The sequence below is a fragment of the Oncorhynchus mykiss genome, chromosome 22 (genome assembly GCF_013265735.2).
Source record: "Oncorhynchus mykiss isolate Arlee chromosome 22, USDA_OmykA_1.1, whole genome shotgun sequence".
Taxonomy (NCBI): domain Eukaryota; kingdom Metazoa; phylum Chordata; class Actinopteri; order Salmoniformes; family Salmonidae; genus Oncorhynchus; species Oncorhynchus mykiss.
In genome coordinates, this window is record NC_048586.1 from 4744950 (window position 1) to 4758454 (window position 13505).

Consider the following 13505-nt stretch of genomic DNA (forward strand, 5'->3'; position numbering starts at 1 on the left):
AAGAAACATTTTTCAACAGAATAGGAATGAATACACCCCTGATGACCGCACAGTTCACTTTCATAGCAACCACATAGCAAATCATGCTGTTTGTGGTTGTATAATTCCTTCTCGCATGCATCTACGTGCTCTCCTCTCACCTTTTCCCTTCGCTTGTGGACTTCAGTGCACAATACAACAGATGTCTGTGACCAGGTGAAAAAAAACTTAAAGCCAAACCTTCACACCATAACCGCTAACCTCTACACACAGCCTACTTCATTGTCACCATATTAGCTAATGTTATTTTTCAACAGCTAGCTACTAAAACTTATGCATTAATAAACCCGCTACAATCCTGCAGTAGAGTAAGCAGTTACACCGGCGGGCCCCGGTGGAAATAAATTAATAAAACCAAAAGCTTACCTTGACTTGGAAAAGTTCCAGTGTTGATAGCCATAGCCAGCTAGCTAGCTATCATAGTATCCCTCTCTGTTTGAGCAAGCTAAACTAGCTAGCTGCATTCACTAGCTAGGTAAGTGAAAATAAAATACAGCTAGCTCTATTGCTCATACTTTTCTTCATTTTGAAAGACATGTGTTTAACCATTGTCTCTCTCTGAGTAAACTACTCAACACTAGCTAGCTGAAGCTTATGCTTTCAGTACTAGATTCATTTTCAGATCCTTTGACTGGGTTGGCAGTTAATACTGCTAGAGCTCTGATCGGATGGAAAAATTGCTCCAGAAGTTGTCATAATTCCTGCATTAGTCCATGGAAGGGGGTGAGAACAATGAGCCTCCTAGGTTGTCCAGAAGGTTGTCCAGAAGTCAATGTCTTCTGGCTACACCATAGTGCTACCCCAGAGAGTGCTGTTGAGGCTACTGTAGACAATGTGTTTTAATCGTTTATTTGGCGACATGTGAATATATTTAGTATAGTTTTATCCGAAAAGGACACCTATAAAATGTTTCACAATTTATTTTTCTGAAATTCACTGAGGATGGTCCTCCCCTTCCTCCTCTGAGGAGCCTCCACTGGTACATGGTATGGTTTTAAGAATTTAAATTGTTAAAGTATCGACTGCATAGGGACTCAGAGTTGGAGGTTCATGTAAAATAAATAAATAAATAAATAAAATAAAATATATATATATATATATATATATATATAAACTCTAGTCTGCGCTCAACTCTGTGGATTAAATCATTGTGTAGTTGAGGTACTTGGCAAGACAGGAGGATGCTCTACACTGAGGATGCCCGTCCACCGCTGTCGTGAATGCTAGCCTAATCCAGCAAAGAGCAATTCAAGACATGCCGGTTTCTAAAGAAAGTGTCAGGCAGGTGCAGCAGGACGAACGGGAACTTATTTGAACCCTTCTCTGGGTTTGAATGGTGTCATATTCCCTCACCATCACTGAGAAAGACATCCCAGTAGAGTGTGGGGACTGCTGCAGTCAATCAACCTCCACTACTGTGAAGCTTTCACCTTCTACAGACATAATCCAGTCATATCCTCTAACAGTAAGAGGACAAGTATACAATATACATGCTTTCGTGTTCACACTTTTCACTATTTAACTCCAACTACAGAATATAGGGCACATATACAGACAGCTTAAAAACAAGGTCACAATGTGACTAATTTTAACTTTAGCTATAATCCCTCAATTAGGACTATCAATTCAGCTTCTAAACACTGGAAACGAATCAAATATTAGGCTAGCATTTGATGTCTAACCAAGGTTGCTATGTAGATTTCACAATGCATCAAGAAATGAGTTCACTGCAGACATTAACACGGAATAGCCTACATTAAACAGGCGGTGATCCCAGCACACTGTGGTGAACTCTTACCAGTATATTCATGCAAACTTTCCACAGGCTGAGCTCCAGGCCTGCCAACACAGCACTTGACATCCAACACCACACTAGGGGAATCAACATAGCTGGGAGGGCAAATGGAACTGAGGTGAAAGAAGACAGTGGAGCTACTGTGCAATTATCTCATCTTCTATCAAATGCCCTCTAGCTTCTCTTGAAAAGGTGATCGATAAATGTTTTAGGATCATCTGACAAACAAAACACTGTGCTTAACTAATCTAACACCTCTGTACACTCTGCACGTGCTAAATCACTGTTTTGTTTATTGAATGTATGAGGTAAGTCCCTTTACATTCATATTCATCTTCTAATTCCAAGGAGTCAATGCCTCCTTACTCATCAACACTGTGTACTATTCAAAAGACTCAACTGTGAGGACAAGTTGCCTGTATTTTTTTTACTGCTTTCATTTCCATATCCCACCCTTTGGTCTGAAGAATGCTCCTGAGTTTCTTGTATTGAACACATAGTGGGCTCGCTGTTTGTCATCCATAAAATTTTACTAACTTCATTAGGGATGGGAATTGCCAGGGACGTCACAATTTGGTATCATGATACTTAGGTGGCGATACGATACGCATTGGGATTCTATATGTTTATTTTTTTATTTTTTATTTCACCTTTATTTAACCAGGTAGGCTAGTTGAGAACAAGTTCTCATTTGCAACTGCGACCTGGCCAAGATAAAGCAAAGCAGTAGGAGCAGACAACACAGAGTTACACATGGAGTAAACAATGAAGTGACTTGATACTGTGATTTTCTTGTGATTTGATGTTCCAAACATGTTGCTCACCATATGTCTGCTACTGAGGGGCAAAAGTGAGGTTTGATCAGTCATGGAAATAAAAGTGCTGAAAACATTGTCTCGCATATTAAAAATGAGGATGGAGAACAAGTTATGAAGGAAAATTTGTTTTGGTGCAGGTACAGCCAATTACTGCAAAAATATTGGTATATTGTCAAAATGATATGTCGTCAAAATATGTATCCAGAAATGTAACTGTATAGCAGTTTTCCCCCTACCCCTATTGTTCGTGTGAATACGTTTTCAATGGTTAATATTAGTAACTCTGATGTAGCCATAAGATGTTTATCATTAATGGCATACAAAGAGAAGTTTAATTCAGATCAACTGCCTCTTAGTGTTAGTTTATAAGAATAACATGAAAAGTTGGAGTGATGCAGCCTGGCAGCGTTAGTGCCAGGGTTAATCTTTCAAATGCACCATCGAATTAAACACATTTCAACATTTTCTATGAACTTTTACCAATGCAAGATTTATTATGGTGACGTGCCAGAAATACTTGTTTGAATTATTATATTGAAGTGTTTGACATTGGCAAAAAGTACAGAATTACAAGTGTGCAAACCTCCTGAGCCAGAACATTCCTTCCGACTGTATGGTCTCTTCTCCCTTGTCCATACTAAGTCAAGGATACACATATTCTAACCATACATTGAAACTTTTCCTAAGCCTAATACTGCTCTGCACAACAACCCGTATAGAAACAAGATACAGTTGAACCACCTCAACAGCTCAAGCTCCTGATGCCTCGAAGCCTACACTTAAAAAGGCTCCATTACCAGAGTCATTTGCCATGCCTTTTCCATGGAGTGGCCATTTCCAGTTATCTATTGGCATGCGCCATTAGACCCCCACCCCCCGCGACAGACCCAATCTGAAGGCAGGGTGCAGTAACAGCTGATCTTTAGGGCCTTTCTATTTTTAAAGCCTGTGTTGCAGAATCGGTCTGCTCATCAGGATTGACATACCATCCTGTCAGAGGGCTGCCATTGTGGGACTCGACCCAGCCTGCACTTAAAGGCACAGTATTTCTCTAACTGTGTATAGCAGTTGCAGTCCTGAAACTACAGCAAGCTACCGTTCTACGACAACAGCAAGCTGTCCACTGACAAAGTGTTTTTAAACACTCAGGAAATGTGCAAGGGCAGCTGTGGGGAACTGCCCCTTAAAATGTACGTATCAAACCCTAAAAACTACCAGCAGACATCACCAACTACAGCATGTTCTCCACACTGCACATGGTCTACAACAAGCAACAATGACTAAACTTCAAGAAAGTGTAACCCCAGACAAATACCCCCAGACTGTAAAGTAAATAGCAATCTGCTAACTTGATACCAGAAAATGATAACATTCAGATAGCCAACTGCTACTGACTTGGCAAGGGTAATCATGAAGCAACAGTCACTAGTGAGTCAGGTGTCTGAGGTGAGATGCCCATTTGATGCAACATCCGGTATGAGTCTTAACAGAATCGCACTTCCTTCCATTCAACAGTGCTGTTCCTACCCTGGGAGCATAGTGGTAAAGTAAAGTACACCCTCTAGAAATGTACTACTGAAATTGCCTGAGCTGTATCACATGTAAGACAGTGACTCAAGATACTTGTCTTTTACAGCATTATAGGACTGTTTAACTAGAACTATAAAAAAAAGAGTGTGTTGGCACACTCAGGAAGTCACCATATGGAACTGCATTTCAAGGCCTACATTCAGCCTGCGTGCGTCACACTTCAAACAAAGGTCTCGAAGACCCAGAGTTTATAGTTGAAACGTGAAAGCAGTGCCCTTTCACCCCACAAATTAGTGGCCTGAGGCGTCACACTTCATGCAATCATGTAGCCAATGCAACATGTTATTTCAGTGTAAGACATTGAATTTTGGCACTGTATACTTTTTAGCCAGTAGTTCTTAAAGTAGTGCTCACGAGCCAAAAGTGGTCCCCAAAAATGGCCTACTATGTCACATGTGCACCACGTCATTGTGCTCGCTCTGCTGTGTGTACATGTGCATGGGTTTTCCACTAAATTGTTGGGTCTGCCCTGCAACCTCATTGGATAACGCTGGGCAGGCCTGGACCAACCTTTCACTGTGCAACCCCAGTGCCCAGTCTGGAGTGTGAAGTCAAGCTCTGCTGGTCGGCTACTCTGCCCTACCATGCAAAAGGCAGTAACTGCTTATAGTGTGGAAGTGAGTAAAATTGCTTTTATTTACCTTGGTATCACAGTAACTTTATGCAGTAACTGCTAACATGACCCCAATTTTCTCCAAAACACAATAGAGGCAGGATACTTGTCCACATGATTAAGCATGTATTTCATAATGTAGCAAAAATGACATTGCTCATTTTGTCTAAAAATGAGTTAGTTACTGCCTTTTTGCTTGGTAGGGCAGTACTGTGTAGCAACCTAACGGTGCCAAAAGCGCAGGTCTGCCCTAGAATGCCTATGTAAATTAAGATTGCCAGAACGGCCTAACCCCCAAAAAATGTACGGATGTATTGGGCCCAAAAGGTGTTTATGATCAAGATCAATCCCCCACAGTGAATTATTTAGAAGTTTGCTACAAATTGAGACAATTAAATCGTGATCCATTCGGACTACTACATTTTTCGTCACACAGGACCACGTGCTGACAGAGACGAATCAACAACAAAAAAATATTACACTATCCAGTACAAGTCAAAAGTTGGGCACTGGCAATGTATCATATGTCAATGGACACTGTCCATTTCCAATATCTTTAAGCAGCGATTTACCATCACCAAATGGACAGGCTGAAATCAACACCAACGAGCAAGGAAGAGGAACCACTATCACTGCTCGGTGGTCTCGAGTTCAACAAGCATGACAATTGTTAAATTACTGAAATGCCCAACATGTAAAATTCCTGATAGCAATATATTACAATGGGCATTTACTAATGGACAGTGTCCATAACTATTTTTCCAGCACCAACATTTCCTACTGCAATTGGACAGTGTTATACAGTTGAAGTCGGAAGTTTACATACACCTTAGCCAACTACATTTAAACTCAGTTTCACAATTCTGACATTTAATCCAAGTATTAATTCCCTGTCTTAGGTCAGTTAAAATAAAGTGGTGATCCTAAGAACGTGAAATGTCAGAATAGGAGAGAGAATGATTGATTTCAGCTTTTATTTTATTCATCACATTCCCAGTGGGTCAGAAGTTTACATACACTCAATTAGTATTTGGTAGCATTGCCTTTAAATTGTTTAACTTGGGTCAAACGTTTTGGGTCGCCTTCCACAATAGGTTGGGTGAATTTTGGCCCATTCCTCCTGACAGAGCTGGTGTAACTGAGTCAGGTTTGTAGGCCTCCTTGCTCGCACACGCTTTTTCAGTTCTGCCCACACATTATCTATAGGATTGAGGTCAGGGCTTTGTGATGGCCACTCCAATACCTTGACTTTGTTGTCCTTAAGCCATTTTACCAAAACTTTGGATGTATGCTTGGGGTCATTGTCCATTTGGAAGACCCATTTGTGACCAAGCTTTAACTTCCTGACTGATGTCTTGAGATGTTGCTTCCATATATCCACATACTTTTCCTTCTCATGATGCCATCTATTTTGTGAAGTGCACCAGTCCCTCCTGCAGCAAAGCCCCCCCCCACAACATGATGCTGCCACCCCCATGCTTCACGGTTGGGATGGTGTTCTTTGGCTCGCAAGCCTCCCCCTTTTTCTCCAAACATAACAAAGGTCATTATGGCCAAACAGTTATATTTTTTGTTTCATCAGACCAGAGGACATTTCTCCAAAAAGTACAATATTTTTCCCCATGTGCAGTTGCAAACCGTAGTCTGGCTATTTTATGGCGGTTTTGGAGCAGTGGCTTCTTCCTTGCTGAGCGGCCTTTAAGGTTATGCCGATATAGGACTCGTTTCACTGTGGATATAGATACTCTTGTACCGGTTTCCTCCAGCATCTTCACAGGGTCCTTTGCTGTTGTTCTGGGATTCATTTGCACCAAAGTATGTTCATCTCTCGGAGACACAACGCGTCTCCTTCCTGAGCGGTATGACGGCTGCATGGTCCCATGGTGTTTATAGTGGCGTACTATTGTTTGTACAGATGAACGTGGTACCTTCAGGTGTTTGGATATTGCTCCCAAGGATGAACCAGACTTGTGGAGGTCTCCAGACTTGTGGAGATCTTGGCTGATTTCTTTTGATTTTCCCATGATATCAAGCAAAGAGGCACTGAGTTGGAAGGTAGGCCTTGAAATACATCCACAGGTACACCTGCAATTCACTGAAATTATGTAAATTAGCCTATCAGAAGCTTCTAAAGCCATGACATTATTTTCTGGAATTGTCCAAGCTGTTTAAAGGCACAGTCAACTTAGTGTATGTACACTTCTGACCCACTGGAATAAGTGAAATAATCTGTCTGTAAACAATTGTTGGAAAAATGACTTGTGTCATGCACAAAGAAGATGTCCTAACCGACTTGCCAAAACTATAGTTTGTTAACAAGAAATTTGTGGAGTGGTTGAAAAATGTGTTTTACTAACTGCAGCCTAAGTATATGTAAATTCCGACTTCAATTGTATTGCCAAGTAAGTGTAAGGGATAAGATACACTATGAATAAAGGCCCATTGACAATATATTGCTAAATGGACAGTGTCCATTACACATATAATATATTGACAGTCTCAACATGTTATACTACAATTGGACACTGTCCATTGCCAATATATTTGAATAGGGATTTACTGTCACAAAATGGGCAGGCTGTAATCAACACTAATGAGAAATTCTGACTTATGATCAAACATGATTAATAGACCTTCTAGGCTGATTCAGAACGTAACATACAATTTGGTCATTATATAGGCCATTTGGACATGATTCACCGACTTTTGGGTTCGGAACCTGACTTCCCATGATCATATGCGACAAGTTGACATTTTGCCCATTTGGAGTATTATATGCCTGATATGGACATAACGTAGGCCTTATGGATAAAATCAGATAAGGCAAAACGATATCCTTATGGCTCTTTAGTAATGGATAATTGATAAACAATTCAACATTTTTCAAAAAACGGTGCTAACGCACTTACCTAACTAATGCTTGTGGCTAAATGGAAGCAAGTCTTCGCAACAATGTTCCAACATCTAGTGGAAAGCCTTCCCAGAAGAGTGGAGGCTGTTATAGCAGCAAATGGTGGACCAACTACATATTAACACCCATGATTTTAGAATGAGATGTTTGACGAGCATGTGTCCACATACTTTTGGTCATGTAGTGTAGCTAGCCCTCTCACTCACACAAGCCAGCCATAGAGGAAGGTTTGTCCAGCCATAATTGTACCAAACATGTAGCTAGGATGCTATTGATACTCATGTCAGAGAAAACTAGACTGATCTATCAAATGGTTGGGTGGTTAATGAAATCTAAAGTCGCTAGCTATCTGTCATGGTAAATGCATATCAGGGAACATCAGTTGTCAGTCTAGCCAACTAAAACAGGTTCAAAAGATTTTAATATACATATATATTTTTTTAAATCACTAATATTCTATTGTGGAGCTAGGTGCAGACATGCCAGATGATCAAGCATACAAAAGGCCCTTGGCGTCAGGTAAGGTTTGATTTGGACTAGCAATCTTTTGTTGATGAAACGTTTCCCACGTTGTGTCATATATGGACTCTGACAAAAGATTTATAGGCCTAGTTTCATAATGTGCTAGCCATTTACCACTGCTCCAGAGTCCAATGGCAGCGAGCTTTACACCACTCCAGCTGACACTTGGTATTGCGCATGGTGATCTTAGGCTTGTGTGCGTGCGGCTGCTCAGCCATGGAAACCGATTTCATGAAACTATCGACGAACAGTTCTTGTGCCAACATTATTCCAGAGGCTCGGTATTGAGTGTTGCAACCGAGGACAGACTATTTGTACCCACTTCAGCATCTGGCAGTCTGGTTCTGTGAGCTTGTGTGGCCTACCACTTCGTGGCTGCGCCGTTGTTGCTCCTAGGTGTTTCCACTTCACAATAACAGCACTTACAGTTGACCGGGGCAGCTCTAGCAGGGCAGAAATTTGACAAACTATGACGGTGCCACGTTGAAAGTCACTGAGCTCTTCAGTAAGGCCAGTCTACTGCCAATATTCTATAGTCTATGGAGAGTGCATGGCTGTACGCGTCAATAACTGGTGTGGCTGAAACAGCCAAATCCACTAATTTGAGTGGGTGTCCACATACTTTTATATATATAGTGTACATCTGTTCATAAATTAGTGTTCCTAAAAGTAATATGCATACCCTGTATGTATACCTTACCTCTTCAGCTGTTGAAAATAATGGCAATTGTTTACACAATTCATGTGTAGACTCTGTTAGCTACAGCTACAGTCTGTCTCTCATAAATGAAGACTCAAATGCATCTTTCTTGCTGTCATTCAAATGGGGAGGCTCATTGGTTGGAAATTGTGGGCCAATCTTGCAGTACATCACCAAATTATCACAGTAGGCAAAATGGTGGCACAAACTGTTGGTTTCTAACTAGAGATTTTTTTTATATTAAGAGCAAATTCTTATTTACAATGACGGCATACCGGGGGAACACTGGGTTAACTGCCTTGTTCAGGGGGAACGACAGATTTTTACCTTGTCAGCTTGGGGATTTGATATAGCAACCTTTCGGTTACTGGCCCAACGCTCTAACCACTAGGCTACCTGCTGGACTTCGTGGCTAATTGAGGTAAAACAGTAATTCTGCTCATAGATTATGCATGTATTAACTACACATTGACACATCCAGCCCAAAGCCAGAGGTTTTAAAAATAATGACATAGTTAAACACAATTCGCCAAAGTCCCGGAGCATGTCTTTAAGAATTAAAATGTACTTTTAAAATAAACAAAGAGTTGAGGTATGACAACAAAGGGACTGATTAAAAAAAAACATAGGCCTATAGATCACACACCTATCTTATTACAGTGCATGGAGAAAATGTTCTGCTAAATTGAAAAGAAATTCCAGCACACTGGAGATCTTGATGCTCCACAGATATAATGGATCTATTACAAACGATTTGGTCTCAATAGGACTTCATTAGGGTTTAATCTGTTTAGCATCAAGATCACCAGTTTCTTTTGAATTTAACACAAAGAGACAGGAAGTGCGGGTCCACCAGGAAGAGTGAGTGCGCCAGTCACAACATGAGTAAGGCACGACTTCAGCACCTGTCAGAGAACCAACAGCATATCACTGCTGCCAAGACTAAACCATACTGGGAAGGGATTCTTGCAGGTTAGCACATGTAATGCAAAATGAAAGTGAAATAAGAAGTTAGTGCTACATGGCCACAAACAGGATAAAGGTGATCATTGCCACCTGCTCCAAGAACATGTAACCTAGTCTACATTCATCAAGGGAAATTTATACATCAGTGCTTTTGTGCACATAAAGTAGGATTAAAACTATACAGTGAGTTAGCCAATGAATTAGTCATTGACACACAATTTGTTCTTTATGTTGGGCACGTGTCTGGCACTGAACAGGCACCATTTAAATTTGCAACCAAAGCAACAATGAAATGATTATTTACAAACCTATAATTTTGTCTAGACTGCTAGAGAAAAGCAAACTAATATAGTATGAAAAGGACATTTTCACTTTTGGGGTCCAGTGGGCTATACTTTATTTCCTCGTGCGCTTATTGTGTCAAAAATATATATTTCTGCCGCTGGGAGAAAGGAAGGGAACAAAATGAGGGTGTAATTATATAAATACTGAGTAGTGGAAGTTGAATGGAAGTGCAAAGAACTTTCGTATTGTTCTCATCTAAAATACGTACCTCTCTTGATATGAGATTAAGGGCATCATCCTCGGCCGTCGACCTGTCCTTATTGGGATTTCTTTTTCGTCCGGTGCCCTGAGTCCCCATGTCTTGGTTTCTGACCGATAATTAGGCTACTGGTCCAATTCGTTAAACGTAGAAGACAAATCCAAAGCACGTCGAGGAAAGTACTACTGTCACAATGTTGGGAGCAACATTTGTCAAATCATAAATTCGTTACCGCGCGCGACATTGGTCATGGAGTTACATCCGTCTTCAAGACCTCTTCCTGTGTTGTTCCTAGCCAAACGCTAAATTGCAACTTTGTAACAAATGTTTGTCTTCGTTTGTATTGAATCCGCAGATTTTTAACACCTGTTCTTCCCAGAGGAATTCACAAATAGTTGAGTGCTTCATAAAGATACGTTGACTGGCAATACATCTATTCAGATATGGAATCAAAAATATTTTATAGCCTATGTAATAAAGAGATTACATAAAAATACAACCTAAAAAAATAAAACTTGGTGAACACGCTTGGAAGGAGCCACGATGCTGTCAAAGTATCCTAAAGTTGAGTCGGTCCCGGATGAGGACATGACCGAAATACGGGGCTCACGCAGCCTTCTCCTACCGCACTCTCTCACACCCTCTCCGCTATTTTTAATGATGAGTGGTGAGAGCTAAAAACAGAAACCTTATCTTGTAGACTTCTTCTTAAAGGCGTAGACTATGACTAATAGATCTGCATATTTCACAACAATATTATATTTGATCCACATATGTTAAAAAAACTGGACATAATATAGGTTCTGTAGAACATGACCCTTTCCCTCCATGTTAATTCAGTTAAGTTCCTATTAAGTATCTCAACGTGATTGGGGTATTTGTATTTTCTTGGAATGATATCATGTGCTTTCCAAGTAGTAGAATATTCAGATTGTAGACTAGCAATAAACTACCAAATATGGTTGGTAATATTATGGTAACTTAAATTCTATTGAGTCATGGTTGTTGCTCCATAAACCAAACTGTTGCCTAAATGTTGATCCGTGTTACCTATAGGAAGTCTGATAAACTCATTGTCTTGATCATAGACGCGATAATACCCAGACAATAACATATTGAGAAGTGTAGTTAAAGTTATTGGAACCCGGAACATTAACCACGTTTCACCCAGTTTTTATGACCATAATAATCATACCCATCATGCCTTTTTATCATACCTAGAAAAAAAAATGACAGCTGCGACGGAAAGAGGAAGTTTCGGTACAATTTTATAATTTGTTCGTTCGACATGGTGGGATCTTTTTGTGTTGGTAAAATTAATTGTTCAAGAAATTCCGGTGGAATCGCTTTTTTTTGCACAAATATTGACAACATATCGAAGTAAACTTGGGAGACACTGTGTTGATATGGTGTTCGGTCATCCTACTACGACTCGGTAAACCATGCCGTTTATTAGACTAGACATGAAATCAGTTATGATTAACTTCACAGAGGGTGAAAGTGCACAATGATGAGCTTGATGCTACTTTCCAATACATATCAAGGGTCTTATTCGGGTGACAATGATCGATGCTTGACTACCGTTTGACAAAGAAAAATATTCTTGCTCTTATCCAAAATAATCTCATAATGTAGACTAAACTACCTGCACACCCTACCTACACTGTACTTACTCTATTTGCGAGCTGTTTGCTAGAGCTATCCGTAGAGTTGAAAATGCGATTTTTAAAAACGTTTTATTCGGTACACTTGTGCGAAAAACTACATTTTGTGTGCACAGTCATCACGCACTGATTTGTATCCGCAATAAATTAATTAGGCTGAAACACCACTGGTGAGAATTCAATTTTTTTTAATGCGAACTTTTCAATATTCGCATTAAAATGTGTCGCCAATTGGATGGAAACCTAGCTACTGTCCTGGGTGTCCTCAAACTTGGAAACCTCTCAAAAAATGATAACTCTACTTGGCATACAAGCAATGACTCCCTCTGGTGTTAGGCACATGTCTTGCAAGGAACCTGAGAGATATCTAGACTAGGTTGACCATTCAAAAACGTTTAGCAATAAACAAAAAACAGTCATGTTTATAGTGTACTGGTTTTGATGTTCCAATTATGACAGGGAGAAGGTGTATCCGCTACATTACCTTGTTTAACGAAGTCCTCGAATAAATAACAATACAACTAAACCAAAGATAACTAAACCAAGATAGACCACAGCCTGTCGTTTCCAACAGGAGCAAATTAATCAGTGGGCAGAGTAGGAAAGGAGGTGTGCAGAGCCAATCACGAGCTAGCGAGATCCTATTGCTGCGTTCTAGCATTAATTGCATATTTCCGTTAGGGAAAACAAAGACTGTGAAACGCTGGTATGCATTATGTCAATTCACCCTTGCACTCCTGAACAAAGCGCTGTTTAGAACATTTGGCAAAGGTTAAAGTCTATAAAACTTAGTCCACTCTGTTCAGCATGTCAACAACCATTTCAACAGTAACATCTGATACCCCAAATATCTCTTTTACCGTCTCCACAATAACCTTCAACCTGGCATTTCTGCTTTCCACAACCCGAGTCGTATTGATAACCTTACCAATAAAAGCTATGAAATCAACGTTATTCATTATCAAAGTGTCCTTTGACACTGCACATTTATGAGCATAAGATTTCTGAACAGGCCTCAAAACCATGCCAGGACAATCAAATCATATCAAATTGTATTTGTCACATGTGCCGAATACAACAGTAGACCTTAGAGTGAAATGCTTACTTAACAAGCCCTTAACCAACAATGCCTTAAGAAGTTAAAGGGAAAAAAGTGTTAAGTAAAAAACATGTCCATTTTTTAAAATAAAGTAACAAATATTTAAACAGCAGGAGTAAAATAACAAAAGCGAGTCTATATACAGGGGGTACTGGTACAGAGTCAATGTGCGGGGGCACCGGTTTGTCGAGGTCATTGAGGTAACATGTACATGTAGGTAGAGTTAAAGTGACTATACATAGAT

At 40.1% G+C, this 13505-nt stretch overlaps 1 protein-coding gene across 27 annotated transcripts in view; it reads right to left on the bottom strand.

Annotated features, from left to right (window-relative positions):
- Positions 1-11312, bottom strand: part of LOC110501269 (leucine-rich repeat flightless-interacting protein 2) — an 80747-nt gene extending 69435 nt beyond the window's left edge. For 6 of the 27 annotated variants that reach the window (XM_036958547.1, XM_036958546.1, XM_036958538.1 and 3 more), the window contains exon 1: positions 10508-11298. In XM_036958547.1, coding sequence (XP_036814442.1) covers positions 10508-10597 — 90 coding nt within the window. In that variant the 5' untranslated portion in view covers positions 10598-11298. Of the gene's footprint in view, positions 1-10507 lie in introns of all 27 variants that reach the window. The other 21 variants (XM_036958534.1, XM_036958533.1, XM_036958525.1 and 18 more) reach the window with 14 other exon arrangements.
- Positions 11313-13505: the final 2193 nt, after the last annotated feature.